At 37.3% G+C, this 13,362-nt stretch overlaps 2 protein-coding genes across 2 annotated transcripts; one reads left to right on the top strand and one right to left on the bottom strand.

The window, feature by feature from the left end:
- Positions 1-4,872, bottom strand: LOC122053602 (mitochondrial fission protein ELM1-like). Its single transcript, XM_042615620.1, has 10 exons — positions 4,615-4,872; positions 3,980-4,173; positions 2,580-2,676; positions 2,339-2,488; positions 2,109-2,235; positions 1,416-1,528; positions 1,272-1,335; positions 1,095-1,188; positions 913-1,021; positions 1-353 (listed from the first exon to the last, which is right to left on the bottom strand). The coding sequence occupies exons 1-10, from the start codon at positions 4,792-4,794 to the stop codon at positions 252-254; spliced, it is 1,230 nt and encodes a 409-aa protein (XP_042471554.1). The 5' UTR covers positions 4,795-4,872; the 3' UTR covers positions 1-251.
- A 1,140-nt stretch (positions 4,873-6,012) lies between these two features.
- On the top strand, positions 6,013-7,401 carry LOC122051432 (actin-like). Its single transcript, XM_042612573.1, has 4 exons — positions 6,013-6,072; positions 6,156-6,549; positions 6,621-7,234; positions 7,336-7,401. Exons 1-4 carry the CDS (start codon positions 6,013-6,015, stop codon positions 7,399-7,401), a joined length of 1,134 nt encoding a protein of 377 aa, XP_042468507.1.
- The last annotated feature ends 5,961 nt before the right edge of the window (positions 7,402-13,362 follow it).

The raw sequence follows: 13,362 nt of genomic DNA, 5'->3' as shown, positions 1-13,362 counted from the left end.
TATTATATTTGTCTATGAAATAAGTGCAACAATGTCTTAAACAAATGAGTGTTCTATACAATCACAAGCTGTGTTCTATAGCAATCAATACACTTTGCATTTATTGAAGATGATAACAAGATCATTTGTTTGGCCAAAAGAATTAACTTATACAAGGTATGTAACCATTGTTTGTATCACGTGTGTTCTTGAGTGCAGCGATGCTCATTCCGTCGATCTGCTTGGGTTCTTGAGATTGATTGTATGGGAATCTAATGGCCGAGTGCCAGTCCTCGTTTAGCAAGGATATCGCGAACCTGAGCAGCAACTTCAGCAGCATCATTAAGAGGAGGGTAGCTCCAGGTATTCGACATCTGCAAATTCAGTGAGTTTTGGCAATTATTTGTTGTGCACAAATTCTCCAATTGAGTAACATAACCATAGACAGGCGATTAGGATCAGTAAGAACCAAGGAAAAGAGAGAAAACGTCACCTTATCAAGAATCTAGAGCTTTTACTGTGTCGAAAACTAATATCTTGAAACAAAAAAAAGAGTGCTTCAAGCTCAAAATTTCTCAACTTCTTTCCATCTTTACTTGTTAATTTAACTAAAAGTCATTGCTTCTTTCATTTGAAGAGATAAAATAGGCCATGCATACCTTTATCTCACACTTAAGTCAGAAAATTCAAAAATGATAAAAATATATATTTTTTAAGATCATCCTATTTTTACTATGAAACTATAAACTAGTACAAAATCATAAGAGCCAGCAAAGTGAAAATCTATCGAGATTGAATTCTTCCATAAGTGTATTTTTTTTTCCGAGTAAATCATGACCAAACTCCATTGGTGCATCTTATCAAATGAATTCTAACAACTTAATCTTAGAACATATGGAGCTGCAGATTAAGGATGGAAGAAAAGTGGCTTACATCCTCGAAGCCTGTAAATGGCCGAACAGCACCTCGTTCGCGTAGTGTCTTGTGAAATGCTGAGAATTTCCACTTGCAGTGCTCACTTCCGATGACATAAATTGGTTTTCTGCAATATGAACTAAAAAGCTAAAGAAGCAAGGGCTTAATCTCAAATTACTACTGAAATTACTAATAAATACCCTGTGCTGCAAGCTTCGCTGAGCATGCTTATTGAGTCTGTGGTAATGACAAATGCATCAGCCCACGCTAGCTGACCCATATGCAGATTTGGATCTGAAATATCAGAATCGCGATGTAAAAGATCGCACCTGTTACTCTCTGCAGTACAATATATCTAATTTATACATTGAAATTACCTTCTCCGTCCCAAATGTATATTTTTGGATGCCCACCAAGATCTCGTTTTACAATGTCAAAAACCTGTTGACATTCATTGGAAATTGTATCCTAGTGTTTTGCAAAATTAACAAAAATTAGATAGTTAAAGCTAAACGTATAACCTTCATAGGAGTCCTCCTAGAGAAAGAAACTATAACACTTCCACAGCTTGCCAGCACGTTTTGTAGTGAGCCAACCAATTGTGTCGCAAGATCTGAACTATATTTGCAGTTCCCTGAAATAGCATCAAATTAAAAATCACCAAAATACCGAGAAGCTGAAAACTATTCATGAGTGATTGCTTTAAAGTTAAAGAAAAGAGACAAGAAAAAAGGAAAATAAGAATAGTAGCAAAAGGACAAGATATATAATTAATGGAAAACTATTTCCTTGTTGACCAGAGTTTCTCAAACTCTTTCATTTTTATAATGTCACAAGAAAAATTTGAGCATTCTTCAGGCAATAACTTGCACTTGATATTTGTAGAGAAGTTTACAATTGAGATTTTACAAGATTCCTGAATTAATCCTATCTCCCACAAAAACATTGATAAAATTTCTTGCAAAAATTTGAGACGTTCCAAACATGCGACGAAAGAAGTCAAATGTCATGATTCTCTATTTCATTTAGACAACCAACATTCCAATTTACGATTATACCAAATATTAAAAAAAAAACGTAACAAAGTGCAATAATTAGATGGCAAAATGGATGCATATTCCAACATCAAACAAATATAATGCATTGTCAAATACAAGTCTGAAAAATGAAAATGATCGAGATACTTTAACTACTTCAAATAAAAGAGTCTTTACTTGTGGGTCCTCCAATATTAACTACAAGTAATGGCTTGGGAAGAGGAGCTAATTCATCATGCCAAGCATTTGCAGCAAGACGCAGTGCAGTAGAATCAGCCTGATGTAGTGCTCCTATAGTGAAAACCTAAAATTTCTCAATCATAATCATTCAAGAGGATATAAGATTGCAATATGTCCTGCCTTTCCATGAAGTTTATCTTGCAAAATTGTCATAAAGAGAAATATACCACATTACTCCCAGGTGTGTCTTGTGGTGTTATCCACCGTCTGAAAATACGAGGGATCTCCTGTTGTCCACTGGCAGTAAGAGCATAGTAGTCATGACGAGGAGTGATCACCAAGTCAAATCTATCAAGGCACGACCTTGGATGTTGTACCTGAGATGAAATGATAATGAATAATGATGCAAATAAACAAATACAACAGATTGATCTGCTTATAATCAGTTTCATATGCAAAGTTACAGACCTGAATGACAAAAACCTTTTCAGATGCTAGATGTTTTACTGAACTGGCAATTGATACAGTGTGATGACCACAAGCAACTACCAAGAGTGGACCTTCTCTGAAAGGGGGGAAAATCCCTTTCAGAACACTAGAGTCAAGCAGATTACAAAGTAGAATAATTGCTGTAGGATACAGTTGTACAAACTGATATTCTCAACTCTAACATTGTGATACAGTATGGACATAAAGAGAACTGGAAAAGGAATAATCAGACTGCATGTTAAAAAGTAATCGTACCCTAATTTCTTGTGAATATGTTTCTTTAACAGTCATCAACAATGCCACAGGACAAAGAGTTAAAAAGACAATATAAACTATTACTAGATTGATAATAGCAGCTATCTGCTTCAGCTATTTTGAATATCTTCTGCTTTGTATTTCTAATGAGATATGGATGTGGTGCAAGATGCATTTTGACACGTTCGGATCACCCAAAGGCCAAAGAGCGACTTTATATACATACTACATAAAGCCATTTGTGAACATATATGGCTATGCAGTCCCCTTCAATATCTGCCTAGGTTAGGTGATGACATAAGTTTTTATAACTGGGGTAGACCAAATTGTCCTATTCTATTCTAACTATTCTATTATAACTGGGGTAGACCAAATTGCCACTTGAAAGATGTTACTTCGCTGATGCCAAAATGTCACCTCACATACGATCTGGTGACAGACAAACCTCTCCACTACAAACAATCATAAGGTATCATACAAACCCAACAAAGATATTTTCAGACAAAGTCGGTAAAAGCACTTCACAAGTTTAATAAATCAATTTTTTCCTCCATTTTTAAGAAAATGTGTTTTCGTTCCTCATGATGTATTCATTATCCCAAAGCAACAAAAAATAAAAATATATTAAAAAACACATTGAGCATTTCGGTATTGCTCCAATCACTATCATCACGATCATCATCAACCATCGAGCCATATTTTCTTAACTATTTGGGATTAGTTAATGCTCCAATCACTATACAAGATGAAAAGCTTTATGTTAACCTTGCATCCATGGGATGTTGTCTTCCATGACTTCAACCTAGGTTATCTAGATTTTGCATTTTGACATCTACGTGTGTTCAAGTTGATTAAGATTCAAGACAAAGTAGAAGTTATTCATCAATGGCCTAACCAAAATTTCCTACATCAAGTGAAAATTTCACAAGAACTGGTTTTTAAAACAAACAGAGAGATCACCAGCCTGTCAACAGTAGAAAATGGCAAAAGAAAAACATGTATCATTCTTTTTTTCAGTAAAATCAATTGTAAAGGATGCTAGTCATAATAAGATACAATTTTTTTTTATGCAACATTTTAAAAGTGATTTCACTATCAAAAAATATAAGGAAAGAATGACTCACTTTTTATATGTTTCAGAAGCGATGGAAGCAATTTTCTTGCCATCTTCCTCTAGAATGGATAACAAGCCAGGAAATGGGAATGACTTCATATCCGGAGGCGAGGTAGCAAATCTTGAGTCGGTAAATATTTGTCTAATTAGGCGAGAAAGCCAATGAAGCCACTCATTCACACCCCATCTTTGCCTTGTTACACGCTGCAAGTTAGTGAGAAAATATTTGAGAAATTAAAACAAGGCATCATGGCAAAGATTGATCAACTGAATCTAACGATCAATGGAAGAAAAATCCTAGAAATTTGTAAACCATGGTTAAATTCTGATGAATGACATATCCTAACATCAACATTCATTCACTGAGTGAATTATCCACCAAATAGCCAATCTTCAGAACTTACAGAGGGGGAACCCCTACAAGGAAGACGAAAAAACACACCTTTCAGTTTAGTTTTTATATCTTTGTTTGATACTAGTCCAACCCTAGATTTCCCCAGAAGGCACATTGTCAATCGATTCCTAGAAAATCATTATTCTTCCTTCTAGTTCCACATCGTAACGAAAGTAAATGTACCCAATTCTCTATCTGGATCGAACAAATTTCGAAGTTTGAAAGAAAAGAAAAGTCACCGAAAAGCTTACGTAAATCGAGAGCTTGTCCGCCAGCCCAAGTGCACGAACTAGGCCGACACTCTGGTTCTCCGCCGCCGTGGTTCCGTTGCTGATCACTATAGCCCGTCTGATGACGTCAACTCCGCCCTCGAAGATATCCGGCACGCCCATCCCGCCGCTCGGCGGCTCCGGAAGCCTGATCGGCTTCATCGCTCGAATCCTCCGACGCACCAATCGATCGAGTTGTTCCTGTTCTTAGAACCCGCGCTCTCGTAGCAAATACGAGAAAGGGCAACGGGATTTATTAATTTAATTCCTTACGACCCAAAAAAAGGAACTTTATCATTGATTTGTTCATACTATTTTCCTTTTTCGGTAACAAAAAAAGGACAAATATTATTAAGAAATTACTAATTCAATCTAAATCGCTTAATAAATCATAAACAGTTTGATTAAATGATTTTATTGATCGACAGTAAAAAAAAAAAAAAAAAAATCAAAACAGCGCCCTAAATATTATAAATTATTAAACAAACTCTCTTTTATAAAAAAATATTCGTTGCTATTCAAAGAATAGACCACACAAATTGATTGATTGATAAATATGAATCCCACCTATTAAATAAGTGAGATCCATCCCCATCAGCTAATGGATATAATGGTCTATCCCGAGGAAATATGCTCTTATTAATGAAATCTTAAACTCTAAAATTTAAACCCTCACTTTTAAATTTTATTACATTAAAATATTCTTTATCAACTTTATTAAAATTATTTAAATTGATTTCATCAAAATCATTTTAAATTAATCAAAATTACTTTAAAATAGTTACACCAATATTATGTTATATTAGATGATATACATGGTAATAACTACATAATATCTTTTACATGTTATAATAACTAGCTATAGCTATATATATATATATATATATATATAAAAAAGGAATATTTTGGAGAGAAAAATATTTGATAGGTGTCTTTTTTTTTTTTAAATTATACATTTAATATTTCTTTTAATTTGGGATGTTTTATTATTTTTTATCAAAAAAAAAAACTTGTTGAGCATGATTTAGACACGAAGATGATTTCGATCTCGATCGTTCACTCGTACGTGGCCTCGCCTTATTTTTATCATCGCAGTGTTCGATACCCCAACGTTCTCGTTGCCAGAACTCCCCTTTTCTTCCTATTTAAACCCCCACCGTCTTTCCTCCACCATCGATCACCGGCCGCTTCGCCTCTCTGTTCTCCGGCTCATCTCCTCTCCCCCCTGCGCAAGATCCAGCGTAATGCCAATTCTGATGATCGAATGATTAATCGATCGTCTTAATTGCCTTAATCTTTTATTCGTGCAATGATCCATATCTCGTATAGTGTGTGAAGAATTAATTTGTAAATTAAATTGGCTTCGCAGGACCTGAGAAAATGGCCGAAGGTGAGGACATCCAGCCACTCGTCTGCGACAATGGCACCGGAATGGTCAAGGTCAGGCACTAGCTAGCTAACTACTTCATTTGAGTGCCATTGTGCTAGCTGGCTGATCTGACAGGGGCGAGACATTTTTGTAGGCTGGTTTCGCCGGAGACGACGCGCCGAGAGCTGTGTTCCCCAGCATCGTCGGCCGGCCTCGCCACACAGGCGTGATGGTCGGAATGGGCCAGAAGGACGCCTACGTCGGCGACGAGGCTCAATCCAAGAGAGGCATTTTAACTCTGAAATATCCCATCGAGCACGGCATCGTCAACAACTGGGACGACATGGAGAAGATCTGGCACCACACCTTCTTCAACGAGCTTCGTGTTGCTCCGGAGGAGCATCCCATTTTGCTCACCGAGGCGCCGCTCAACCCCAAGGCCAACAGGGAGAAGATGACTCAGATTATGTTCGAAACCTTCAACGCTCCGGCGATGTACGTCGCCATTCAGGCCGTCCTCTCCCTTTACGCCAGCGGTCGCACAACCGGTATATATATATATGTATATATATATGTTTTAATTTTAATTTTCGATCGCAAATTAACGACATTGGTACAGGTATCGTGCTGGATTCCGGTGATGGTGTGAGCCACACCGTCCCAATTTACGAAGGATATGCTCTGCCTCATGCCATCCTTCGCCTGGACCTCGCCGGCCGTGATCTCACGGATGCCCTGATGAAGATCCTCACCGAGAGAGGCTACTCCTTCACGACCTCCGCCGAGAGGGAAATCGTCAGGGACATCAAGGAGAAGCTCGCCTACGTTGCTCTGGATTTCGAGCAGGAGCTGGAGGGTTCGAAGAGCAACTCCTCCGTCGAGAAGAACTACGAGTTGCCGGACGGGCAGGTGATCACCATCGGCGCTGAGAGGTTCAGGTGCCCGGAGGTTCTGTTCCAGCCATCCATGATCGGAATGGAAGCCGCCGGCATCCATGAAACCACTTACAACTCCATCATGAAGTGCGACGTGGACATCAGGAAGGACTTGTACGGCAACATCGTTCTCAGCGGCGGCACGACCATGTTCGCCGGAATCGCCGACCGCATGAGCAAGGAGATCACTGCCCTGGCCCCCAGCAGCATGAAGATTAAGGTGGTCGCCCCTCCGGAACGAAAGTACAGCGTCTGGATCGGTGGCTCCATCCTTGCTTCCCTCAGCACTTTCCAGCAGGTGGGTATTAATGCACTAAGCTACACAATTTTTTATTAATTTTGAGACGATTAATTTGATGTTGCTAATTTTACTCTTTTGGCTTTTGATGATTACAATAGATGTGGATTTCCAAAGTGGAGTACGATGAATCTGGGCCCTCCATCGTCCACAGGAAGTGCTTTTAGGCTCCCGGAGCCAAGGAAGAGTGTTTTTGAGTTCCCAGAGTCGAGGAAGTGTTTTTGAGTTGCCAAAGTTGTTTCCGTTTTTCCAAGCGGTTGTGTTCCGCAATTTTTTTTGTTCTCTGAAATTTCATGCGCAACTAAATCATAATGATAATATAAAATTATCTTTGAATTATTTATATTTTTTGACTCTTAATTTTAACTACTAAATGCATTTTGGCTTATATATGGTGCTCCCAAAACTTCACTGTGTGTTTGTTAAACTATTTATTAAGGTAATTTAAAAACACTGTGATGCTTAACTGGTCAAACACATATCGTTCTATATATATATATAAATAAATAATTAATTAATGATTGATGTTACAATTGGCTCATGCCATTATACAGTTGAGACATTGAATATTATCATATAAAATTTTAGGATTGTGTTCAAGTGTATCTGATTTACTTTTTTTGACCTAAAAATAAATTAATAAGAATATTGAGATAAATAAATCATCTTTTATCATATTCTTAGCATTATTTTTAGTCTATATTTTTCATTTACATCCTAAACCATGGTGTGTTGTAAATTGTGATAATTATAAACACGTAGCGGTTATACAATTATAATATTTATAGTTTCATAAATAATACATGGTTGTAATAGCTATAAAAGTGTAAATGTTAAAAATATAAATATTAAATAACCATGACTTTAGTTGCAATACGGAATATATAATATATTAAATTAAGAATAATTCAAAGATCTATAGTAGTTATTGAGTGGACTTAATTTAAAATATTAAATATAATTTAAAATATTTTCGAATGCTTCAAAAATTTTATGTCATTTTAGATAGAGCGTCCTTCTACTTAAAAGATAAAAAATATCAAAGTGGGATGTATTTTAGGATCCGAAAAACATAGGGAACCTTTTTGACTTTTGTCCAAGGTAGCCCTATAATCATTACCCTACAAATCATCCAAATTAAATAAAAAGAGAGACAAAATTGACACATCCACCAAAATAATAAAAAATATATTAATAATAATAAAACATAGCTTTTTGCAATGTTGCAGCATCTTAATTCTTTAGATTCATAAATTTAAAAAAAAAAAACTCCTTGTTTTAGTCCGACATTGATTGTGTCGACCATGTGAAGCAAATTAAGTTTTACCTCGTGACCAAAACTGCATTTCTTATAATGATACTAAAAGATTTATCAAACTTTAATATTCTGTTTAATTTAAAATGTGAATGAGAAAGAGAAAGAAATTTAGAGTGAAAAATTATCATCAGAAGAGGAAGAGAAGAGAAAGGGTAAAAAATTTATTTTTTACATATTTATTTATCTTGATAAAAAATTATGAAATCGTCACATGTCCTAAGCTAAGGCTGCCCAGGACCTTATCCCCGTGAAAGGATCTAGACATTTTGCTGTTGGGATGGGTCTTGGGCTATACGTACGTGGTCTCGAGAAAGCTCATCTTGCATATAGCGTCCTGTAACTTAATATTACAGTAAGTTTGAAATTTTAATGGCCACAAAAATTTAAATTTTCTTATTTATTTTATTATATTTCATAAATCTCAAAAATCTTGCCTTGCATTGAAGACGCTCAAACGTGAGGTAGTGGTCCCTCGTAATGGTATGATAGTTGAGGTATAAAATATTATTATATCAGATTTTAGGATTAAAATTTGGCAAGTCTGAGTATGCTATTTCTTATGCCTTGGTCACTTCACTAATAGTTAGTAATCATCAGTGATTTATCTCCTCCGTATTATCTTAGGGACAGATTGGTAGAGGCGCTGAGACGAACGAATAATCTTTTGTCACATCAAAGGTGAAATAGTTTCTTATACCGAGTCTAAATTAGGCATGTTAATTAAAAAAAAATAGAGGTGGGGTGAGCTTTTCTAAATTAGACATGTTTCTTATATCGAGTCTAACACTACTAAAAAATACAACGTTAAAGATGGACTTTTCCGTCGACAAGCTTAGCAATTGAATAGAGACGAAAAAATCGCATAGATACAGGGTTTGTCGTTGCTTGTATTTAGAGACAGAATTTTAACTTCCGTCGTTAATTAGGTACGGAACATAAATTCTGTCTCTAAAGTTAGAGGCAGAATATTAAAACCGTCGCTATATATGTAAACGACGTTAGTTGGCATTAGCGATATAGACGGAATATTAAAATTCCATCGCTAACTAGAAATAAATTTTTAATAGTTGGTCGCAAAATATAGTGATTCTTGCCAAGATTAGCGACGGAATATTAAAATTCCATCTTTAACCAACTATGGATTTTTAATAATCCGTTGTTAACCAGAGACGACTTTTTTGTTAGGACCAAAAGTAGCTAGAGGGGGGAGGGGTGAATAGCTCGTCGCGTTCGCTCGGTGCTCGGCGTTGCTTGTTCCTTCAAAGATGTGCAGCGGAAAATACAGAAACAAATACAACAACGCTAACACGGTTGGTTTACTTGGTATCCACCTCACAAGAGGTGACTAGTCCAAGGATCCACACCACGCACGCACCCTCCACTATGAAAACACTCCTTTTCAGTAATTACTGAGGGCGGAGAAGCCCTACAAGACTCTCCGTACAAGAAGAAAGGAAAGGGAAACAAAACAAGCGCAAAGCTTACAATGAGTACAGAAAACCCTAACCCTAGCTTCTCTTCTTGCCTTTGATCCGCCTCTTGACTTGGAAAGCTTCCAAGATCCTTCAAGAACTGGCGATCTAATCTTTGAGAGCGCTGTGGAGGAGCTGGCGAGTAATCTAGAGTGAATCGGAGAAGCGATGCCGCAGCCATCACATGCCTGCAGCTATAAACGACGCCAACGGTCGGATCCCGATCGATTCGAATGTTCCCAATCGATCGGGGAGGCTTTGGATCGATCCACGGATCGATCCAGAGCGCCTCTGTGCTCTGGAAACGCGCCTGGATCGATCCACGGATCGATCCAGCGCTTATCACGCGAAGCAGCCGCATCCCAATCGATCCACTGATCGATTGGGACCTCTGGATCGATCCACGGATCGATCCAGAGGCTCTCTGTTCGCTGGGACAGGTCTGGATCGATCCACTGATCGATCTAGAGCCTGGATCGATCCACTGATCGATCCAGCACTTGATTTTTGTCCAAAACCAAGTCCCAAACCTCCCAAACCAACATCCGGTCAACCTTGACCTGTTGGTATGTCATGCCTAGCATCTAGTCACTCTCTTGACCTGCTAGGACTCCCTTACCAAGTGTCTGGTCAATCCCTTTGACCCACTTGGACTTTTCTCTGTGCCAAGTATCCGGTCAATCCCTTTGACCTACTTGGACTTTTCTTTCATGCCAAGTACCCAGTCAATCCTTTGACCCACTTGGTCAACCTTGACCTGTTGGTATGTCATGCCTAGCATCTAGTCACTCTCTTGACCTGCTAGGACTCCCTTACCAAGTGTCTGGTCAATCCCTTTGACCCACTTGGACTTTTCTCTGTGCCAAGTATCCGGTCAATCCCTTTGACCTACTTGGACTTTTCTTTCATGCCAAGTACCCAGTCAATCCTTTGACCTACTTGGACTTCCCAGCACCAGATGTCCGATCATCCTTGATCCATCTGGATTTTCCCTTGCCTGGCTTCACTCACCAGGACTTTCACCTAGCTTCACTCACTAGGGTTTTCCATCTGCCTAGCTTCACTCACTAGGACTTTCACCTGGCTTCACTCACCAGGATTTCCATCTGCCTAGCTTCACTCACTAGGACTTTCACCTGGCTTCACTCACCAGGACTTTTCTTCTGCCTAGCTTCACTCACTAGGACTTTCACCTGGCTTCACTCACCAGGACTTTTCTTCTGCCTAGCTTCACTCACTAGGACTTTCACCTGGCTTCACTCACCAGGATTTCCATCTGCCTAGCTTCACTCACTAGGACTTCCTTCTGCCTGGCTTCACTCACCAGGACTTTTCTTCTGCCTGGCTTCACTCACCAGGACTTTCATACTGCCTAGCTTCACTCACTAGGTCTTTCATTTTGCCTAACATCCCAGTTAGGACTTCCCAGTCAAGTATCCAGTCAACCTTGACCTACTTGACTCTTCTTCAATCAATATCTTATTGTCAAACATCTAAACCCAAACCAAGACTCAGCTTGGTTACCCAGGTCAACCTTGACCTGAGGGATATTGCACCAACATTTTTAATATTTGGTCACAATATATGGTGATTCCAAGTATTCTAGTGCCAAGATTAGTAATGGAATATTTAACTTCCGTTGCTACTTAGGTAGAGACGGAAATTTATTTTTCTATTTCTAAGTAGCAAAAGAATATTAAAATTCTGTTTATAATTAGCACGAAATTTAATAGTTGATCGCAATATATTGTTATTTCAAGTATTTCATTATCAAGATTAGCGATAAAATTTAATTTTTTTCACTAAATAGCGACAAAAAATTAAATATTTGTATCTAAATACTAAAAATTTTGACATCCAAAATATAATTCTACATTCATCCTTATTTACATTTCATATTAATCTAAACTATCACATATGATAGTTTTCAAACAACACAATACATTCATAATTAAATAAACACAACACAAAATAACATTTAAATGTAAATATCCAAACACAAGTATAATATTACAACATCTCCGACAACAATAATCCAAGCACAAAACTAAAATTAAATATCCAAGCAAAAAACAAAGATAAATATCCAAACATCTCCAACAACATCTGAAAGTATAGTATTACAATATCTGAATTTTAAAAACACAATACAATAACTCTTAGAAAAGAAAATTCAATCCAAAAGTAGCTAGTATTAATCAATCCTGTAGAAATTTTAATACGAAATATTATTAATAAAACAAAGAACAAACTAATACACAATTATGAATAACATATTAAAATTAATAATATGAAATTATTGTACATATATGAATGCTAATCTGGATATTTGATGATGGTGTTGTATAGAATAGATATCAAAGTTCCTGAAAAGATATAATATAGCGTTAGAGATAGTTTCAGTAGTGAAAAAAAAAGTAAAAGGTCAAGGCACCTATTACAATCTACTAATTAGGGGAGTTATTAGAGTTCTGAGTCTCTTGAGAGGCAAAATGATGCGGCCTTGCACTCATCTGAGCTAAGAAGTCTCGTATATACCACCCAATTTGCTCAAGATCCATTCGGGATTGTCGCTTCACTTAAAATTATCTCTCTAGGCTCGAGAGTCGGGTCTTCAAATCTGCATTTTCTTGCTCTAAGGCATCCACTCTAGTAGATGATCCGGATGCGCTAGATGATGTGTTGGGATGACCCTTGGCCCTAGGAGCATCATCCAATCATATACAACTCTCGCCTAGGGCCCAAGACCGTAGAGGGTGGAGGTTTTTTTCTTTCCACTAACCACATCATAATAAATATCATTTATCTAGTCAGTGGATAAAGTTTGCTACTCACCTCCCCCTAAACTACTCATCATAATAAAATTGCTTCATTTCCCGATCTACCCGCTTTTATGTATAATAGCAAGGTTAAATCATTCTTTAAATTTGGAATATGTACAATAAAGAATATGAATTCATCTTTTATACATATCCATGGTGGTAAGTTGTAATGTGTTATTATAACTGACCAAGATAAATATTGCTGTCTCGATTGACCAATTAGTTGAAATTCATCAGCAGAAAGTCTTAGTCTCACATTATGTGGTTCTATTGAAAATGAGAAAAATATTGTATCAAGATGTTTCCATGCAGGGGAGTCACAAGGATGACACATTATACCTCCTTCATGCACATGCTTATGATGCCACCTCATGTAGCTTAATGTTGCAGTAGATGCATACAAGCGTTGGAGTCTAGTAGTTAATAAAAAATAATACATAACTTTTTATGCAATCTTTTTCTTTTTTCCCTGGCATGCAACTACTATATTTATAACGAGGATGAGTACAGATTCTG

The sequence above is a fragment of the Zingiber officinale genome, chromosome 3A (genome assembly GCF_018446385.1).
Source record: "Zingiber officinale cultivar Zhangliang chromosome 3A, Zo_v1.1, whole genome shotgun sequence".
Lineage (NCBI taxonomy): Eukaryota > Viridiplantae > Streptophyta > Magnoliopsida > Zingiberales > Zingiberaceae > Zingiber > Zingiber officinale.
This window is presented reverse-complemented; position numbering and strand designations above follow the sequence as displayed.